At 36.1% G+C, this 21,664-nt stretch overlaps 2 protein-coding genes across 4 annotated transcripts in view; one reads left to right on the plus strand and one right to left on the minus strand.

Annotated features, from left to right (window-relative positions):
• The window catches only part of PRKRA (protein activator of interferon induced protein kinase EIF2AK2), a 17,748-nt gene extending 6,897 nt beyond the window's left edge, over positions 1-10,851 (minus strand). The window contains exons 1-6 of one of the 2 annotated variants that reach the window (XM_006921240.3): positions 10,556-10,851; positions 9,909-10,078; positions 6,734-6,815; positions 4,538-4,616; positions 3,392-3,509; positions 1,622-1,716 (exon numbers count right to left, since the gene is read on the minus strand). In XM_006921240.3, the coding sequence (XP_006921302.1) occupies positions 1,622-1,716; positions 3,392-3,509; positions 4,538-4,616; positions 6,734-6,815; positions 9,909-10,078; positions 10,556-10,620 (609 nt within the window). In that variant the 5' untranslated portion in view covers positions 10,621-10,851. Of the gene's footprint in view, positions 1-1,621; positions 1,717-3,391; positions 3,510-4,537; positions 4,617-6,684; positions 6,816-9,908; positions 10,079-10,555 lie in introns of those variants that run through there. The other variant, XM_025039554.1, reaches the window with a different exon arrangement.
• Positions 10,852-10,998: 147 nt separating this feature from the next.
• Positions 10,999-20,384, plus strand: PJVK (pejvakin). 2 transcript variants are annotated; one of them, XM_006921241.3, is made up of 6 exons: positions 10,999-12,977; positions 13,697-13,892; positions 14,419-14,560; positions 17,153-17,270; positions 18,576-18,674; positions 18,882-20,384. In XM_006921241.3, exons 1-6 carry the CDS (start codon positions 12,767-12,769, stop codon positions 19,172-19,174), a joined length of 1,059 nt encoding a protein of 352 aa, XP_006921303.1. In that variant the 5' UTR covers positions 10,999-12,766; the 3' UTR covers positions 19,175-20,384. The 2 variants fall into 2 exon arrangements, with proteins under 2 accessions (XP_006921303.1, XP_024895286.1); XM_025039518.1 differs by lacking the exons at positions 10,999-12,977; positions 13,697-13,892; positions 14,419-14,560 and adding exons at positions 15,306-15,394; positions 15,921-16,062.
• The last annotated feature ends 1,280 nt before the right edge of the window (positions 20,385-21,664 follow it).

The raw sequence follows: 21,664 nt of genomic DNA on the forward strand, positions 1-21,664 counted from the left end.
TGGGCATGGGAGGGGGGGCTGGGAGTGAGTGGGTTTGAGTATGAGTGGGTGTTTATGGAGGTTGGTTTGGGGTATGTGCCCTGGGTGGGGGAACTGTGGGTATGGACTGGGGGCTGTGAGGGTGACTGGAGTGTGTGCATGCTTGCTTATGCATGCAGAGGTGGGGGCAGTGGTATGGGTGTGGGTCTTTGGCTATGCCTATATTTTCCATTAAAAAATAAAACCGAAATTATATTACTTATGTACAGTCTTTGACTTTGTTCTACAGAATAAGCCTTCTTTTATTAAAAGCTCAGTGAGGATACTGCTGTAGTCCTCACTTCTCATTTTCTATCTAATATACTACTCTCAGATAACGGACAAGACATACGTATGTACAACTATCAGAACATTAAGTAATATATCATGTGTGGCCCAATCTCTTAAGGTCTATTATCTGTATGCCCTGCTGCCTACTCAATATCTTCACTTAGATACTTCACAGACACTTCAAATTCAATATATCCTACATTTAGCTCATTATCTGCTCCCCCTCAAATGCTACTCAACTCTTGTATTCCCCATATTAATGAATGGTACCATCTATTCAGTTGCCAAGCTAAAAATGTTTATTTCTTCCTTTATCCTTACTCCCCTCATCCAATGAATAACCATGCCCCTTCACTTTAGTTTTCTAAATAATTTTTAAATCCACTATTTCTACTAATGCTATCTTAGTTAGGCCACCATTATTTCTCATCTGCTTTCTATAACAGCATTCTAGCATGTCTCTCTGATTCTAATATTCATTCATTCTTCATAATGTAGCCAAGTGATTTCTCTCCTAATGTATAAATTAGATCCTGTCCTTCCAGGTGAAAATTCTTTAATGACTTTGTACTACCCTCAGGATAAAGTTCAATCTCCTTAATATAGAAATTCTTGCAAGATTTAATTCCTCTTAACCTTTCTGGTCTGACGGTTTTAGACTCCCTCCAGTGCTATGCTCTAGCCATACCAAATTACTTAGGGTTTCTAGACCCATGTGATGTTTCGTCCATGGGTCTCTGCACACGCTCTTTCTTCTCTCTGAGATTCTTTCCCCCATCCTCATCTTATAGGTCTTCACTTAGCTTTTACTTAGTAGGATGCCTTCTCCTATATTCCTATAGCTCCCTCTGTGAAGACCAGTCTGTAGGGTTATTTTCTCTCTTTCAGTAGGCTATAAACATCTTAGGGGTAGAGACTATCTTATTCTCTGTGTGCCAGTACCCAGCACAAAGCTTGGCACATAGTATGAGGTCACTAAATGTTTGCTAAGTGGATAAATGAATGAATGAACAAAGGGATGGGAACACACTGTCAATCTGAAGGCAAAAATGACACTACTGGACTATCATCTTTAGATCCCATCGTATTATTCTGAATTTGACTATGTCTCAAGCCCTTTCACTTGGTCATCCTGTGATCCTGGCTCACATACAGCAAGTGAAATGGGGTAGTGTGTAACTAAAAAATAAAGAGATTTTTTTTTTTACAAGTTCAACTCTGAAGTATCTCTAGAACGAGAAATCTAGGAAAGTTTCCTACAGCAAGAGATGCTTAATTACATTAACACCATAGCTGTATGATTATTACTCACTAAAGAAATGTGGTTCTCTGGAGAAATGTTACTGAATTTGGCAAGAAACTTCTCAGCGGCATTTCTCTTGGCTTGTTTTTTTGATGCTCCCTTTCCTAAATAAAGAAAAAGAAATGGTAGGTTTAGAAAAGAAATTAGTGTCCATAGAGAATGATCAAATGTACATTGCATTTAATCAGAGAACAACCTCATGGTTTTTATATACTAGTTTATTCTTCTGCTGACCTGACATCTTTGCTTGTTGTGATTCATATAGATAATCTTATATTTTTGAAGGTATTTCTTTTAACAATTCATCTTTAATAGTTATACTTTGTTTTTCTGTAACAGTTATATTTCCCTATACCTACTTTTAACGAGTTATATTTGGTTTAATTCTGACCAAATTTATCAAGGTACACTTGAATTATAACTCCTATGTCTCAATATATATTTCCTGCTTACAATTTCCTATAAACTGACAACTATGCAGAATTCCTTGAACATGAATAAGAAGGGCATAGGAGATGCTGAAGTTGAAAGACACCATACATTTCATATACTTTCATGCTTCTGTTTTCTAGATTTAAAAACTGAGGCTCAGGGAACTTAAGTAATTTGTTTAACTTGCAAATCAAGGACTGCTTCAAGAACACGACCTCTCTCGAGGGCAAAAAGTTGATTAGTGGAAACTCAAATGTAGCCAGGTAAAATTCCAAGCCACTTTAAAAATGATAAAAACATGCTAGAAAAGTTAATATAGGAATCCTTACTAGTACTTTACTGACTTTTTTTCTTATAGTTTGTGGCCTTCACAACATAGAAGTTGCTATAATGCAAAAGGATAATTTCTGCTTTATTGTTATCTCACTGCGATGTTTTACCATCCACCTTCTTATGAATCATATTATTTTCAAATGTCATCTTTTTTCTAGTCCTATCTTCTAGAATAGCTGCTCAAACTCCAAGAGATTTACTATTGCTCTTTTTCTCTAAATGAGTTTTTTAGGTCACTAATACATCAATGAAGACTGCTTAAAGAGTTATTATTTGTCTTTCTGCTAACAACTCATGATTTAAAAAAAATATATCATATTAAGTAGTATAAGTAGTCTTAAGTCAAATATTATACTTAAATTCAACCACAAAGTTAGAGAAAGAACAGGAGTTTGTCAACTTTTTTCCCGACAGAAATATTTGAAAAGATATCATAACAGAAATTTCTATGGTCATACATCATGTGAAAATATTTAAAATATCTTCAATTTGTGGACCCCGAGAAGAAAGATTCACTTGATGAGAAGGAATTTATCTGCTAAGATGGACTCCCATGGTCAACCAAGGGCCCACATTTTATAAATAATAAGAGCCTAGAGGCCATTTGCTGACAGGGGCTCCTCACGTACTCTGTAGACCAGGAAGAACATCAGACAGTACTCTCGGCTTCCTGCATGCACTATGCCTGGTTTGTTTATGCCTTCTGAGTCAATCACTGCAGGGAAACTTCGGTTTCCTCATTCTACCAACAGACTAAGACCTGCCCCATCCAATCAGACTGTATAATGTGGATGCCTTATTTACATAAAACAGACCGAATTGGGAACCTGGGTGGAAATGTTTGATATGAAAGGCGGCCTCCCCTTCATCTCAGTGGAACACACTTTAGGTTGCTACCTAAATCTGTCTTCCAGGCTGTAGCTCCTTTTGCTCAAGTAAATGCTTTTTATTCTTTATTACAATCTAAAATTAATTTTGGTTTACAAATTCTATGAGGTAAAAAGAAATAAGTACCAGTTTCCATAAATGACTCCAGCCTGCAAATTGTGGTATATTCTCTCTTATGAGCAGGTCCGCCCTCCTGGGAAAGGGTATACTCAGGAAGTCTCCAGCCATGATGAATAGCCAATTCCTAGAAAATTGAGATGAGGCCTTAATAGTGATTTATACTAGTCAATAGCTCAATCACATAAATGACATTCTTTCATGATTTTGATCCCATTTCTATTTATGTTTGAAAAGAATAATGATATCCTTCAATGGAAAAATGAGGGAAGACCCAACATTTCCCATAGATATTCCTGCATTTTATATCTAAGCCCACAATACCAAAACTGAAGCAGTTTCCTGTTATGAATGGTGTTCTTCCACCAAGCCACAGTGATCTGATATCAGAGTTCAAACAGAAAGATAAATTACTATTGCCCTTTTGGAAACATCAGATAAGATATCTACAGGTCTCACTGCCATCAGTTCCTAAAGCCTCGCCCTTCCTAGCTATAGAATTTTATTCCCACAGCTGGCTAACTACTATGTTCGATCAAGAGCAAGTGAGAAACAAACAAACAGACTTGAACGGAGGTTGAGAAAAGAAGAACTACAGAAAACTCATAGAGCAGGAAAAAGACCAAAGGACTGGTTGGATAATGGTTAGGGGGGTTGTCCAACAGAGCACACGAATAATCTGCAAGAAGGATATTCTGTTTGCGGAAATTCAAAGCTGAATACATATTTTTTGGTAGAATAAGCGAAGAAACAGATTACTTCTCTATTCTCGAATTAGGTTACTCGATCTGGGTTCTCTATAAAGTCTTCTGTCTCAGCAGAAGTAGAAAGAGGTTTGTCACAAGAGTGGCAAGAAATATTCTTAAAGTATAAAACACTCTACCCATGTGCATTGAGGTCCTATTGATCTCAAATGAGAATTCCACAAACCAAAGGCAGATACTGTATATGGAAGAAAATCCAAAACGTAAATAAATAGGAAAATGATTTCAAGTTAGCACTGTAACATCTAATGATCATAACTTGGAAAACAAAATATTACACCATCTTATCTTTAAAATATTAATTCCTTATTTTAGCCCTTGTGATATTAATTTATGAGACCTTTTTTTTCAGTAGACAAAATGTTAAGTATGGAAAAACTGTGCAACTTACCTGTAATGAACCAATCGGATTAAGCTGATTCTTTGGTTGCTTAGAAGGATCAGGCATTAAAGGGTCAGGAACTGCAAAGCTAAACATTTTTTTAAAGTGTTATAAAACTAAATATTTTTCCCAAAATGATTAAATAAATGACAAGCATTTTCTATTTAATGCTCTATGCCTTTGCTGTTGCTGTTCCTTCTATGGAACACCTTCCTCTCCCACCTCTTATATGAGAATCTGATCCACACATCACTCAAGGTATATATCAAATGCTACTTCCTCTAAAAAGCCTGTCCTTTTACTCGAATGGAACATAATTTCTCTCTCCTTTGAGCGATTATAACATTTGGTTTGACACTTTCTTAAGCAATTATTTTACCATAAATTACACACTCTTACAAATACATGTCCTTTGTCCATCTCTTACCACGTTTCTCCTGCACAGACTGTAAAATACTTGATGGTAGGGCCTATGTATTACTTACCTTCATAAACCTTGTAGGGCTTTTTATGTAATAGGTGCTTAATAAAATGTATTTTAATAAAGCACACTATTGTTACAACTACACAAACATGAAAGACTAACAATTAGGAAATTTAACCTGGCAATGTGAATAATATAGATCACAAATGTAGCTTTTTCATTCAGGTAATTATGGAAGAATTTATCTATCTATCATCTATCTATCTATCTATCTATCTATCTATCTATCTATCTGACTTTGATCTATTATCTGCTCTATGTTAGGATAATCCTCCTAAGATTTAGATGTATCCTGAATAAAATAAATGGCCTGCATGAATCTGGTTTCGGCTTGTGGGGACTGCTATTAAAGAAAAAGAGAAAATCTCTTCTAAGTAGTGTGAAATACTAGTTACTTGGGTGATGGGTGCCTGACACTGAATAAGCTGTATTCCAAGGTTACCACCACCTAGGCAACTGAAGAGTCATCTCCTCCGTGACAAATGAGATTTAGTTATTGCCACTTCCCCAAGTTTCTTTCTTAGCTACCAGAATTTCAAGGTTTTTATAGACCGATGAGATATGAATATTCACTTACAGTGCTGCATGCCAAAGCTACCCAAATATTGTTATGGAGAAGTGAGAAAGTCTCTATATTAAATCAGGCCACTTTAGGCTTCATTAACACTTAGTAATTCCCATCTTATCTATCAAGAAGCACAAATATATAGTAAAGTTTGTTAACTATTTTTGCTGACAAAGTGAAGTGCCGATGTGCAGGAAGGACACTTCATATGCTCATTTCTACAAATATACTTAACACTTTAGGTTGACCTATGGCCTGCACAGAAATAGCACGGCCATCACCAGTGAGAAGATCCAATGCCTGCCATGCCATTTGCTGTCTAGAAAGCTAGCATAAATCAATTATAATGTATGACCCTACAGGATTAAGCATCATTTTGTGAGATCTAAGGCTTACAGTGGCTAGTTCTAAACTATCCAAATGGTTAGAATAATTTAAGAAAAAAGGAGGAGCATTAAATACATTCCTAAGTCAAGTTTTGCTATGGCTGGGAAGCAAAAAACCCATCCTAAATTTCCATGGGCCTCTGCCACAAGCTATGAGCAGATATACCAGATTGTACTCCAAATATACCTGAGTGCACATAAAGAGAAGCCACTAAAGGCACACCATGTTCCAGAGTGTGCCCATTAGAAACCAAAAGACACCACTTGATGACACATGAGATGCTCTAGGACCAATACTCTTTCCAAAAGTACCTAAAGTGATAACAAAATTTATTTTGGAAAGATATGTCAAGAATTAACATCCCACTTAACATCTGCTTGTATTCAGTATATGTTCTATAATAAAAGGAAATTTTTTTGTCTATTTCCAAATTAGAATTCCTAAAAGAATACTTTTAGCTGGTCTTTTCTACCTAAGTCTTAATACGGTAAGATGTTTGCCAGAAAAACTCTGGGTCTCTTACCGTACCCCATCTTAAAAAAAAAAAGTCTACTTCAAGAGAGCCTTCGTTTAACAGTTCATTGCTGGATTTAATTTCTTAAGGATAAAGTTATCTTTAATGGATAACAAGTTCTTACAAGAAAATAAAATTTTAGAGCTTGGTTCTAACAACTGTTCACTCTGTTGCATTTGTGAGCATGTTCAAACTTTTAATCTTACCTCAGCCATGATATTTTTGAGCTGCAGAATACAAAGAAATTTAGCTCACCAAATACTTGCATTGGCTTTCAAAATGTTTATGGCAGCTTCTGCAGCTCTATGTTTCGCCAGCTTCTTACTTGTACCTTCACCTGAATTCAGGTTAAGAAAAAAAAAGTATATACTGTGAAAATGTGAGGCTTGTGTAGATGTTTTTATAATTAAAAACAAAGTCACTACAGGTCTTACATATACACACCAGATAATAAAAACATATACTACATACAGTTATATGCTATAATAAAATATTCAATACATAAATATATTTTAAAAACCTATGATTTAAAAAGTTATATGTATTTAATACTATGTAAACCTATATAAAAAATCCACATTGTGTCTACATTATATCATTTATTACATAAAGTGGTAATAAAGTAGACGACGTCACATAAACTGGTAATATAGTAGACAACGTCACAGCTTCTAAAGAAATGCAGTTTAGTACGTTACTCCTCCCTATCTGCAGAGAAAAATTCTTCTGTAGTAGTTTCCTTTAAGGGAGCTACTTATAGCAAAATGTGCACAATTTTATTCCAACAGCCTGTCCTATCCTGGATTAAACCCTTCAATTGGCTAAGCAGTCATAGCCACACGCTGGGTCCAGTATAGGAAGGTTTATATAGGGAAGAAGTTGAGAGCTTATGTTATGCGTCTTCCATACAATCTGTATCCCTTACACGGGTAGCTAAGGGGGTGGCAGGGGATAGGCCTGACTAATCATTGAGACTGATGCCTAATTTCAGTAAGCAATCACACCTAGTATATGGTAAATGCAATTTTTTCCCATCTGTGTTCAAACTAGGTGTTGAGAAGCCTTCGAAAGTGCTATCAGAATGTTCATGTCCATTTTCTGGTTTAAAAAAAGGGACTTGGAATCAATTTCAAGTGTGATCCTCAAGTGTCAGAGAATACACAAACCATACTCATTTATCCACTAACAAATGTATTAGGGATACAGTGGAGAACTAAACAGAGTCCCTACCTTTAAAGAGCACACAGCCTAGTGTAGGATTTAGTATATAAATAGGCATTTGAAATATGAAGTGGTACGTGTTACAACAGGCTTAAGTGCAACTATAGGGGAATACATGAATAGGGCAGCTCTTGGTGAGGATTCAGAAAGGTTTCATGAAGGAAGAGATAACAAATGAAGATTTGAAATATTAGTAAAAGCTAGTAATGTGAAAAAAGCTAGAGGTTAGGAAGATATTATAGGCAGAGAAAAGAGCACCAGCAAAGGCTAAAAGGTAACACAGCATGGTGTTCTCAAGAGTCCTGAGTAGTTGGGTACAGCAGGAGCTTGAAGGAAGGAATTTTGAGACAAAAGGCTAGAGAGTTAGAGGGTAGAGAGAGCAGAGAACAGTCTCCTAAATATGTGCTTCTCAAACTTTAATGTGCACAGGAATTGCCTGGGAATTTTGCTAAAACGCATACTCTGATCCAGTAGGACTGCCATGGGGCCTGATAGTCTGTATTACCTTCAAGTGCCCAGGTGAGATCAATGCTGCTGTTGATCACATTTGAGCAGCAAGGTTTTAAGTGATGGTAAGAAATCTGTATTTATCCAGAGGGTTATGTGAAAACTACTAAACAAATTTTAAGAGGAAGTGCATGAACAGATCTGAATGCCAAAAAGAACACTCTAGCTGTCCTGTGAAGAATGGACATCACAAGACTAGAAGCTGAAAGAACAGCTACAAGACTGTAGCCATAATCCAAGTAGGTTATGACAGTGACCTGAACAGTAGCAATGGGAAGACGAGAAGCAGACAGACTCGAGATATTTAGGTGACAGACTGGAATAGAGGCATAGGGAAGGGAGAGAGTCAAGAAGATGAGATCCAAATTTCTACTATGAGCAAATGGGTAATGCTGGTGCCTTTACTGAGCTAGGGAAAATAAGGGGAATAGGTCTGACAGAGAAGATTCAGTTTGAGTCAAGGAATGAGGTGCCTTTGAGTCATCTAAGCAAAGATGTCCAGCAAACACAGGCTGATACACTGTTCTATAACTATGCCTAGGCTGAAGATAGATATTTCAGAATTTTCAGCTTTTAGATATTATTTGAAGCTGTGGAGGCAGATAAACTTGTACAGGAAGATAGGGTAGTGTGAGGAGAGTAGGGGACATAGGCAGAACAGTTGCCATAGGTTGTTAATCTCTGGTCTGTAACACATTGAGAGGAAAAAGGCTACTTCTTGAATTTTTACTATTTAAAAATAGACCAGCTAAAGCAGTAATACAATGTTGATTCTATGGTTCAGATGAGGAATCTTCCAGCTAGCACCACCAATCCACCTGCCTCACATAGACAAAAAAAGTCAAAAATTTCTTAAAGTGTCTTCAATGAAAATAGCAGACTCTAGATTTTCAGGGATACAAACAAATGATGCTTTTAGATTACCAGCTGGCAAAACTTCAGCCTTCTTGCTGAATATTTTTCTTGATATTCTTCTAAATTAAATTTAACATTCAATTTTTTTTATTTACAATTACATAGATACATAAGAAATAAAATATCTACATTTCCAAATGGGCAACTTCAATTACCATTTGCTCAAACTCACAGACCATAATAATGTGAGTCTGAATTCTGAAACTTCATTGCTATGGGACCCTGGGCATGTTACTTATAATCTCTCTGAACCTATTTCGTCATGTATAAAAAAGGAGATAACAGCTTATTAAATACCTGTACAGTGTCAGGAACTAGAAGCTGCTATGCAATATCGTGAATTTGAGCCTTTTTCTTTCCTCATTTTGCTTGGGTACAGAACTGAAAGTGTCAAATGAGTCCAAACAGAAAGGGAGGAGGCTAAGAAAATTATGGGGTCATGCCTGCTGGCATCTGCTATAATCTATGAAAGTATAAAACATGACAGCACCTACTGATCCAGCTATGGCTACTCCAAGAACCTTTCCTGCTTATCCCTAATTCTTGGAAGAACCCTAGGAGAATCCTAGGACATGTTCTGAGCTTCTCCTGGTATCTGGGGAAGAGAAAATTAGGGAGAATCAGATGAAGTTTGAAAGCAATGACCTGAGATGAGAAGTCTGTTTCTAGATCCTGTTCCTCACAGTTGTTTCTAGTAAAAACGGCACTTTTCCAAACTGATAAGCAAGAAATACCAAGTCTTAACCGCCAACTCCCATGGTCATCGAGGTTAACTGTGCATACAGACCTGTACAGGTTATGTCACCAACGGTTACTCTGAAGGTGAAAGTGGGGACGTGTATTTGAACATCGGATCTCTCACATTCGTATACCGGGATGTTCTTGGTCTTCATGCCGTATTCGTGTAATACCTGAATCGGGGTTTTCCCTGGCTTGGCTGTAATCATCTTTCCCAAACTGCAAAAACCAGAAAAAGGTGTGCTGCTCTGCATGCCAAAGCAGGCAGGGAAGCAGAAGCACGCAGAGGCTTGTCCTGACTGCCACCAAGCTCCCCGGAGGCCAGGACCAGTGCTGGCGAGGCGCACCATCTCCCGGACCCGTGGCGGCGGGCACCGGGCAGAGGCGGGTAGGGTGAAGGAGGTCTTTAAGGAGATAATTCAAGGACAAGTGCTGCACCCGCTCAGAACTAAGCCCACAAATCCCAAACCACCAGAGGCTGCGTATCGTCCCCGCCCACCCCAGGCCGCAAGAGGGGCGGGGCCAGGCCGCAGATCTCCGCGGGCGCGCAGCCAGTCCGCCGCAGTCGCGGGGGGCGCGAGCGGCGAAAAGGGGCTTTACCCAGAATGCCGCTGGAGAGCCGGCTGCCCGCCCCCGCCTCTCCTGCGCACCACTCCCCACCCTGCTGGGCTCGGCCCCGATTCCCTGGGCGCTGACCTGAAGGTCTCACTGTCCTCGCGCTCCAGCGGCGGGGCCGCGGCGCGATGCCTGCTCTGAGACATGGCGAGAAGGGACGGCTTGGAGGAGGGAGGAAGAGCTGTGCGGAGCGATGTCCTCGCCCCGGCGTCGGCCGGTCCCCGAAAGGAACACTCCAGCGCCGCCGCCTCCTCCCTTTTTCTGACTCCCCCTCTCCCCTTCTGGCTTGCGTCCCTCTTGCGAAGGGGACGGGCGGGGGTGGGGCGGAGGCGGGGTCTCGGTGCAGCCGCGGAGTTCCAGGCTCCCGGCCACTCCCCCTCGCTGATCCGGCTCGGGGTCCATCTCCTCGCCTGGTCCCGCCCACCGGCTCCAGGAGTGTGGAGCGCCTGCCCCCGCCCTCCTCTCTCTAGGCCCCGCCCCCTTTCCCAGTCCAGGTTTTCCTCGGCTCCGGCGGTGCCCAGCCCGTGGCCCAGGGGCTTATTGAGGCCTCGCGATTCTGTGTTCTTTGAAAGGCGGTTTCCTCTCCGGAGTGGAGGCTTGTCGGGAGGGCAAGCGTCACAGAGTCTATGGGTCCTGAAGCTCAATCTTTTTTTTTTCTGGCGGGGCACGGGGAGAAGGAGGAGCCTGTGTTACTTTAAGAAAAAGGTTTCAAAATTCCGAATGCAAAATTTATGGAGAGCATCTCTGGGCTTGGCCCTGGAGCTTGAGACTCTCGGTATATCAGCTCCCGAGGGCTGCGGTGGGATCTTCTGGTATCCGAACCTGCCTTTAGGAACTCTCAGGGACTTCCAGAGAACCCCCATTTCGCCTTCCACCCAGGGGGCTCCATTGTCTTCTAGGCTTTTGTCGCTAGATGAATGCTGGGCCCGCGAATCCCAGCAAGGCCCGTTAGGTGTAAACGAAGGCTTTTCTGAGAATTGGATTCCAATTAAATGCTGTTTCTGCTCACCTACGGTGTTGGTTGTAATGGTGTTTGGGATGCACCACCTTTGGTGGGAGTCAGACAACGACATCAGTTGTTGAATCGCTCGCTCCTCTAGGGATTTGCTAGCCACTTGCAGAAATGACTCCGTGCATTTTCTCGGTGTTTTGAAAGATTGCTTTGCACAATACTTTGCACAGAAGGACGTTATTTAAAAAATATTTTGGGGGGTTGCAAACCCTGGATGTTTCAAAGCAAATGAAAAAAAGATATCCAGAATCTAATCAAATCGATTTATATTATTTGAGGCTTGAATTAAACCTTTCTTCCTCCCTCTACCCCCTCTATATATGTATATATCAATTTGTCCACTAATATTATGTTTTAATGAGTATCTTGTATCACATAGTATTTCACAATATATTAACATGCACATAGCTATGGCAATACAATATTTCAGCACGCAGACGTTTCAAAAAGGTATTTTTATGCACAAAATTCCTTTAAAACAAACCAAAACCTATGTAGCTTTCTTTAAAGGTTGAGTAGCTGGAATAATAATGATAAAACAAAAAGAAAATAAATGCAGCAGCACCCCCTTTCAAGGAGATGTCTATGTGCCAGCTTCAGAGTAAGGAACCCACACATCAGAGTTATTTATATGTAACGTGACTTGCATTTAGTATTTTATAAAGATCTGCATACAATTGTTTCCTTATAGTCTGTGAATTTACTTTTTATATTAACCACTTGGTTTTGTAAGCATACAAGGAAAATGAATGAAATGCTCAAACGATAAACTTTGTACCACAAGAATTCAAAAGAGCACTTTCCTGTTGTCAAAATTGGCATGATGGACTTGTGAAGGAATTCCCTTTGGACTAGGTCTGCTGTAGTTGGTGTCCAGTGCTAATATTAGTGCCTAAATTGCATTGTTCCCCAAAAGGCTGTTTCCCTCAAAACTGGCAAACCACTATTAATCTTGACTCTCATTAAGGACATTGGTAGTATTTTAAAATTATTGTTTTCTGTGTATATTTTAGTGCTATAGACTACAATTCCAAATTAAACTTGCTTTTAGTATATCATTTTACACCGTTAATCTATAATTCATCACCTGAGCACACCAAGGGAGGCAGTGTTGTGAACTGTACTCTGTAAACTACTTGATGAAACCATGCTTTGTACTTTGAACATGTATAATTATATTTAAACTCAAGCAAGGCTTAGTTTTGTGCCTGATTTTCCTTGAAAATATGGATTTTTTTATTTGAGGGTTGCAGTTGATGACCTTTTGATACCATATTAATATGTTTGCTGCTGCTACCAAGAGCTTTGTCAAGCAAGTTGGAGATGGAGGGAGATTAGTTCCTGTTCCAAGCCTCAGTGAGGCTGACAAATACCAACCTTTAAGCCTGGTGGTAAAAAAGAAACGATGCTTTTTGTTTCCTAGATATAAATTTACCTCGACACCTTTTACGCTGAAAGATATTCTTCTAGGAGACAGAGAAATTTCAGCTGGTAAGTCGTAATGTCTGTTTAGAAGTGGCTACTTACTTATTCAGCCATATTATTGTTAATCTAAACATAGGTCATATATTCTGCTTATCTTCATAATATTTACACATTTTCATTGATAAAAGCAACTTTGGGGTAATATTATTATGATTAACAGTGGCTAAAGTTTATAATAGTATCAAATCTCTTGTTGGTTGAATACTTTTCAAGCCTATTTTATAAGATTATTGTATAATTTTATTTCAGTTATTTTGTTTTAAACAAATCAACTAAGAATATGACATAATAATATACTTCTTCATCTATAAAATAGGGATATTATATAGCCTTACCTATCTCACATGATCAAATGAGATGAAAATAATTTGCATTTATTTTTTATAATTTGTTATTACAGTTTATAAACTGAAATATAGTACAGGCTAGGTTTAAAAATAAATTGACATTTCAACAAATTATTTCTTATAAACACTTGTTTTTCTTTCAACTACACAGTGATCTTGATGCTTAAGAAGTTCTGTTGAATTTGAATTCATTTTAAGTATTTTGGCTATTCTTGTTTTCTAATTAATTGAATTGCTATTTTTAATTTTGGTTTGAAACATTGCCTTTCTCAACATTTGCGTAATTGAGTCTTAATTAGTATATTAATGTTACTATATGTAATCTACATTAGATGAATTCAAGACATTTGAAGAATACTAATTTCCTTTTTTCTAAAGGTATTTCATCTTATCAGTTACTGAATTATGAAGATGAATCAGATGTTTCACTCTATGGAAGGCGAGGCAACCATATCGTGAATGATGTTGGGATTAACGTTGCTGGATCAGATTCCGTTGCAGTAAAAGCTTCATTTGGTGTAGTAACCAAACATGAAGTAGAAGTATCAACATTACTCAAGGAAATTACTACACGGTCAGTATAATAATCTGTACTATACTTTAGTGTTTTCATTATGTATTTTAATTATATAAGCATTATAAAGAATGATTAAAATGCAAAGGTTGTATTTTACTAATGTAATTTGTTTGATTTGTTTGAAATAATACAAATTAATAATGTATCCAAACTTTGGATGAGTAGATATCCAAAATTGTTTGGTTTAAACAGAATTGTTAACCGTTTCACAACATTGCTTTGGATCTGCACACATTTGCTAAATTATTAGATTAAAAGAATACAGGAGTCTGCTTGCAACAGATATGCTAAGAGAGCCTCTCCAACAGACTCTTATAATAAGCATGTTTTAAGAAAATAGAAAGGAAAGACAGATTATTAAATTTCTTTTGAGCATACTTTCTGACTTGTGTTAAGCCTGCCTTGATTTACTTTTCGTTAAGGTGTATGATGGATGAGTGACACATGATAGCAACAAAAGTACTGCATTATATGTAACCAGATTCTTGTTATAGATTCTTGTGAATGTCTCTGTTTATTTTAGAAAAATTAATTTTGACCACAGCTTGATACGTCAGTCAAGAAGCAGCAGAAAGGCAGTATTGTGTGTGGTCATGGAAAGCATTCGAACCACCCGACAGTGCTCACTGTCTGTGCATGCTGGAATTCGTGGGGAAGCCATGCGGGTAAGTAAACCACACTATTAGGCTTCCCGTACTAAAAAACTGCAGTGAGAATTTTTTTTTAAGGTACTCAATTTCTAATGAGACTTGTGCATTTTGTCAAATGTTGAGATTAAAGAGCTGCAGTAGTATATAAAATTTTGTACAGAAATGGCTTTATTTTAGGATATGAAAGAAATCCAAGAAAATTTGGATTCTAAACGTGTAATATAATGCAAACAAAACACTAATCTTTGTGAAATAATGTGTATACTGGAGTCCCTCCTATTACTATTTAAATACCATTTTAAGAATAAAAATTAGATGCTTATGTTGAATTCTTTGATATTATTTTTAAATTATTTCGAATTTTTAAAAGTTGAATTTATATTTTTATGTTAATTTTTCTAAAATATTGTTGATGACTAAACATGGTTCATTCAATGTTAAATCCTTTTTCAAATCTTGAAAGTTAGCTAATCTTTGAAATAATGTGTATACTGGAGTCCCTCCTATTACTATTTAAATACCATTTTAAGAATAAAAATTAGATGCTTATGTTGAATTCTTTGATATTATTTTTAAATTATTTCGAATTTTTAAAAGTTGAATTTATATTTTTATGTTAATTTTTCTAAAATATTGTTGATGACTAAACATGGTTCATTCAATGTTAAATCCTTTTTCAAATCTTGAAAGTTAGTTTATTAAATTGTATTTGTCCTTGTCATTCACATCATAATGACACATAGGGATTAACGTTGCTGGATCAGATTCCGTTGCAGTAAAAGCTTCATTTGGTGTAGTAACCAAACATGAAGTAGAAGTATCAACATTACTCAAGGAAATTACTACACGGTCAGTATAATAATCCGTACTATACTTTAGTGTTTTCATTATGTATTTTAATTATATAAACATTATAAAGAATGATTAAAATGCAAAGGTTGTATTTTACTAATGTAATTTGTTTGATTTGTTTGAAATAATACAAATTAATAATGTATCCAAACTTTGGATGAGTAGATATCCAAAATTGTTTGGTTTAAACAGAATTGTTAACCGTTTCACAACATTGCTTTGGATCTGCACACATTTGCTAAATTATTAGATTAAAAGAATACAGGAGTCTGCTTGCAACAGATATGCTAAGAGAGCCTCTCCAACAGACTCTTATAATAAGCATGTTTTAAGAAAATAGAAAGGAAAGACAGATTATTAAATTTCTTTTGAGCATACTTTCTGACTTGTGTTAAGCCTGCCTTGATTTACTTTTCGTTAAGGTGTATGATGGATGAGTGACACATGATAGCAACAAAAGTACTGCATTATATGTAACCAGATTCTTGTTATAGATTCTTGTGAATGTCTCTGTTTATTTTAGAAAAATTAATTTTGACCACAGCTTGATACGTCAGTCAAGAAGCAGCAGAAAGGCAGTATTGTGTGTGGTCATGGAAAGCATTCGAACCACCCGACAGTGCTCACTGTCTGTGCATGCTGGAATTCGTGGGGAAGCCATGCGGGTAAGTAAACCACACTATTAGGCTTCCCGTACTAAAAAACTGCAGTGAGAATTTTTATTTAAGGTACTCAATTTCTAATGAGACTTGTGCATTTTGTCAAATGTTGAGATTAAAGAGCTGCAGTAGTATATAAAATTTTGTAGAGAAATGGCTTTATTTTAGGATATGAAAGAAATCCAAGAAAATTTGGATTCTAAACGTGTAATATAATGCAAACAAAACACTAATCTTTGTGAAATAATGTGTATACTGGAGTCCCTCCTATTACTATTTAAATACCATTTTAAGAATAAAAATTAGATGCTTATGTTGAATTCTTTGATATTATTTTTAAATTATTTCGAATTTTTAAAAGTTGAATTTATATTTTTATGTTAATTTTTCTAAAATATTGTTGATGACTAAACATGGTTCATTCAATGTTAAATCCTTTTTCAAATCTTGAAAGTTAGTTTATTAGCTCAATTGTATTTGTCCTTGTCATTCACATCATAATGACACATAATAATGTCTTAATTGGCTTTATTAAAACCAATTGTTAGAAAGATAGGGTTCAATGATGATCTTTTCAAATCTTTGCAAGTAAAGGTTCTATTCAGTGGCTACATTTAGCAGCCTATCAAATTGTATAACATTAGATTGTTTTGGGGGGCACGAACTGAAACATTTTACTTAATCGTTGGTGATTACTTTAGAAAGCTGCTGAAAGCTCTGGGGGCTTTGGAACAGTAGACAGGATAGGCTAAAAATGCTGTAGGACTTAAATACAGTTGTTTTGCAATTGAAATTAAAAGGTTTCTATGCCAGAGAGCATTACTGTTGCACTAATGCTACACTAATTGTTGGCTCCAGTAACAAAGTAAATGAGAGAGTGGTGAGTGGTATTTCCTAATACAGATCGTGAATTCCTATTGGACCATTTAGACCTCTTGCTATAAAGTATACTTCAAGTAGGCTAAATCTTATACTTGAGAGATGTTTTGTTGTTTCTTGTTTTGTTGGTAGGATTGTAAGATATGTTTTGTTTCTCTAAAAAGCTATCTTTACATGTTATACTCCTTAATATTATTATTTTATTTATTTAATATAGTTTCATTTTATGGATGAACAGAATCCCAAGGGAAGGGACAAAGCTATTGTTTTTCCAGCACACACAACCATAGCTTTTAGTGTTTTTGAACTCTTCATTTACTTGGACGGTGCCTTTGGTGAGTGAATGATTTGCATGAAACACTGAATTTGCTTGGGTGAAGTAACTGGGAAAGACCCTCCAGTCCCTACTTACCCAATACCTCTTTCCTGCTTCTTGGCAAAGGCTATAGACTCCCCACTACCCCACTTACAATTATGGATAAGAGCTAAAATGCAATCCACTGAGAGAGTATTCCTTGACTTACAAGGCGAGATGATAAAAAACCTTCTAAGTAGTTTTTCATGATGGCAAATAGAGGAAGAAGTATACAGTAAGATGCCTGAAGGTGACAGGGTGCCTGAACTAGAGTACCTGAAGACAGCTTTCCTTCAGTTTTACCTATCATAGGTCTAGCTCCCCACCCCGAAGTCTCCCTAAAAAATGACTTCAAAAAAGTAAAAATACTTCCCTTAAAATTGTCACCTTACATAATACCTCTGCACGGCTCACTTTAGATTTCTACATTTCACAGGTCTTTAAGATTAGGAGGCCAGCGAGCTCAAGTCTAAGTGTAGACCAAAAGACTAGGCAAGGGAGCCCCCTAGCCATGGTAATTCATAAACATTTTTAGAACTATTTATGTTTTTCTGCAGTTCTGTGGGAGGAGAGAATAGGAAGTCCAGAAACAAAACAAAACATACAAATTAAATTCTATATGGGACACTTCAGGTGTAGGTTTTTATAATTATATTGATTGTTAGGAGTATAAACTGATAGAACTGATATACCCATCAAAATTTTAAATGTGCATATACTTTAGCCTTAACTTACACTGTTAGGAATTTAATCCTACAGATATACTTACACATATGTGAAATGATATGGGTATAAGGATATTCAGTTCATAATAGCAAAAGTTGGAAATAACAGTAAGATCTATTATCAGCAACTAATGAAATGGTATGTCCCCACAACAGAATATTATGAAACCATTAAAAAGAATGAGGTATCACTGTACATCCTCACATGGAATAATCTTTTAAGAGATACTCAAAAGAAATATGTGTAGGTTGTAACTTTTTGAACCTAAAGAATTTTACATACATATAAATGCATATATACATACATATTCCTTATACTTATAAAATATGTGGAATATTTCTTGAAATACACATAAGAAAATAAACAGTGGTTACCTCTGGGGTCAGGGTAGCCTAGGGACTTGCCACTTTTTGTACTCTGAATTTTGTACCATATGAATGTCACCTTTTGTAAACGTACATAAAATTTAACTTAAAAAAGTGTCATATGCAATTTATCAACCACAACCACATCAACCACAGAAATGAGTTGTTATAATGTCTTCTAATTTTTTTTATAGACCTCTGTGTTACTTCAGTGTCAAAAGGAGGATTTGAAAGGGAAGAAACAGCAACATTTGCACTGCTCTACAGATTGAGAAATATACTGTTTGAGAGAAGTATGTCCATTGAAGGGTATTTCGAATATGTATTTTTTTCTCTTCTTAGATTAACACCTGAAGTTGTTTATTTAGTAATCCTGTTAAGAGAGAATTTAAATTTAACAGCCAAATCATTTCATGACTGGTTTAAATTTATGTGTGTATACATGCAGTTTGGTTATATGTTATTTGACTTCTGACACATTTCTGTTTTTGTCTTTTTAGACAGAAGAGTGATGGATGCCATTTCTCGTTCACAGCTTTACTTAGATGATCTTTTTTCTGACTACTATGACAAACCTCTCAGCATGACTGATATTTCACTCAAAGAAGGGACTCACATCCGAGTTAACTTACTTAATCATAACATTCCAAAAGGGCCTTGCATACTCTGTGGAATGGGGAACTTAAAAAGGGAGACAGTTTATGGGTGCTTTCAGTGCTCTGTCGATGGGCAGAAGTACGTGAGACTTCATGCGGTTCCTTGTTTTGATATTTGGCACAAGAGAATGAAATAAAATGAAAAATATGAATGTACCTTGCTGACACTTTAGTGCAACAGTGCCACACACCTTTCCAAAATTAGGAAAGAGGGAGAGGAAACAAATTAACCTGAGCATAATTTTTCCCATCTATGAAGTGGAGTTGATAATGGTGTCTACCTCATAAATTATCATGAAGAGTATTAATATTTTTATATTAAAAAAGGTTTAAAAATTCAGATTATAGATGTTCCTTCATAAAATCAGCCAGTTGCTTTGGAAGTATTTTGGGGATTTAACTGATCACTTTAGATAATTTTTTACATAGAGATTTTTCTAAATATCAATTTTATTTTTAATTGGCTTTTAATTCAACATTTAAGTATGAAAAGAGTGCACAAGTGTTGACTTTATGGTGCTTTAACTTATTGCCCTAGGTCTGGTAAAATGAGAAAAATGTGTTAATAATTTAATGTAATCCTAAATGTTTAATTGCAGTATCAAATTAAAAGCACACTGAGCTCAGTGTGGGGCTTTGTATACACAATTAACAGGGCACTGATAGTAATGGGCTGACATTCTGTGATGTGCATATGCTCACTAGTTTTGGCTTTATACAACTTACTACTGTCATTTTAAAGTTAAGGTAGTTGGGAACATTTATTTCTTTTCTCCTTTGAAAATGCTTAAAACATTTAACATATTTAGTTCTGAGAGATCTTTTTCATATACTTTGTAAGACATCTGAAAATTTTCATACACAACCTAAATTATTTACTATATACCCTTATTAAAATAATTACAAAAATAATGTTCAAATTCTAGAACTCAAAGTGTATTAATTATAGCACTCATTACTAGGTATATGCCTATGAAGTCATAATGCAATCATGTAAATACAAAATACTTGTATACTATATGCATGTAAAATGATTAAAATTTTATTTTTTAACTATTTAAATGTGATTAGAGTAAATCTCCATATTAACATCATCTATAATTTTTTTTTAAAAGTAAGTTCAAAGCACTTTGTATAATGAGAGAAAAGTTAGAATTATAAAGAGTTTGTATTATCTGATAATTTCCATATATATCTTTTCTATCACTGTATTTTTGTTTGGGCAGAGTAAATGATTCAAATGCAAATATGAGGATACTGATAAAAAAAAGGGTCTGGTGCCTTTTTTTATATATATAGATAAAGACAATGGGGCCAGTTTCCAAACCAAAACATAATATTGAGTTATCAGCTTAGTTTACTTCAGCTAAGCAGTTTTTTCTTTATATATATAGATAAAAGACAATGGGGCCAGTTTCCAAACCAAAACATAATATTGAGTTATCAGCTTAGTTTACTTCAGCTAAGCAGTTTTTTCTGAGGAAAGAGCTGATGATTGAGTAAGTGAGGAGAAGTTATAAAATTGGGTAGAGGAATGAAGAGATACTGGGAAGAAAGAAGAGATAGTAAAATTTTTTGTTTCATGAAGTGTCAAACTGTGTTATGCATATGTGATATCCATTAATATGGTGTATTTTGTGCTACTCCTATACTTCTAAATAATAAAATTTCTGGCAGTATATCTAAAGAGGTCAAAAGATGAACAATGAACAATGGTTTGAAAAGAGCAAGTTTCAGAAAATGGAAAAAGTTTTGTTTTGAACTCAACTGTTTTGAATAGAGCTATTTACTGCCTGACTATACTTTACTATATATTCCCAGTAGGCAAAACCTTGCACATGTTCCAATAAACGTGTGCCCTTTCTTTGGCACCAACATGATCTTCTACAGCATCTTTTATCTCTCAGTCTCAACAAGCTGTACCATGTCATGATTTGACCATGACACAAAATTGCCATGGCACTATATATCCTCATTTGTATCATTTGATATTTTCATGTATAAAATCTACACATTTACCAAAAATTTGATGGCATACCAGCTGTAATGTTCATTCATGATTAATAACAAGAACATAGTAAAATGAAGTGACATAAAGGATAGAGACACTTAAGAGAAAGTGAACTGGAAACTAAGAAATACCATGAGATCAATTTAAAACCAACACAAAAAGTTAGGGATAGTAGACATAAAGGCCCACGAGAAGGGAGAGAAGTAGCACATTTATAACGATGTCTGAAGGAATACGAGATTCAGAGCAGTATAGACTGCATTATGCCTGCTATAAAAGGCACAAAGTCTTTGGTCTGATCAAATACCTTTAAACATTCTCTATTGGAACAAATACCTAAGTCCAGAAGCTTGCACCAAAAAGTACAGAGACCATGTTGAGATTCTTTGTGGGACAGTTATTCAACTTATATTTTCCTGCATGCATACCAAAAGAAGACTCTTCAGTACTCATTTTTATACCCTATCCATAATGCTATGAAATGTATAAACATGAACATGTTATTTCCTGTGTCCCTATTTACTATTTTAAAAATATGGGGCATCTTAACATCTAAAATTTTTAAAAATGGATATTTACATATTTCTACCTGTTAGAGTTGGGAAGAGCTTGTAGA

Source organism: Pteropus alecto, unplaced genomic scaffold (genome assembly GCF_000325575.1).
Source record: "Pteropus alecto unplaced genomic scaffold, ASM32557v1 scaffold3, whole genome shotgun sequence".
NCBI classification, from domain to species: domain Eukaryota; kingdom Metazoa; phylum Chordata; class Mammalia; order Chiroptera; family Pteropodidae; genus Pteropus; species Pteropus alecto.

Coding starts and splice junctions, on each gene's coding strand:
- PJVK (XM_006921241.3), top strand. CDS start 12,767: ATGTTTGCTGCTGCTACCAAGAGCTTTGTCAAGCAAGTTGGAGATGGA. Junction 13,893..14,418: donor CTCAAGGAAATTACTACACG/GTCAGTATAATA, acceptor TGTTTATTTTAG/AAAAATTAATTTTGACCACA. Junction 18,675..18,881: donor AAATATACTGTTTGAGAGAA/GTATGTCCATTG, acceptor TTGTCTTTTTAG/ACAGAAGAGTGATGGATGCC.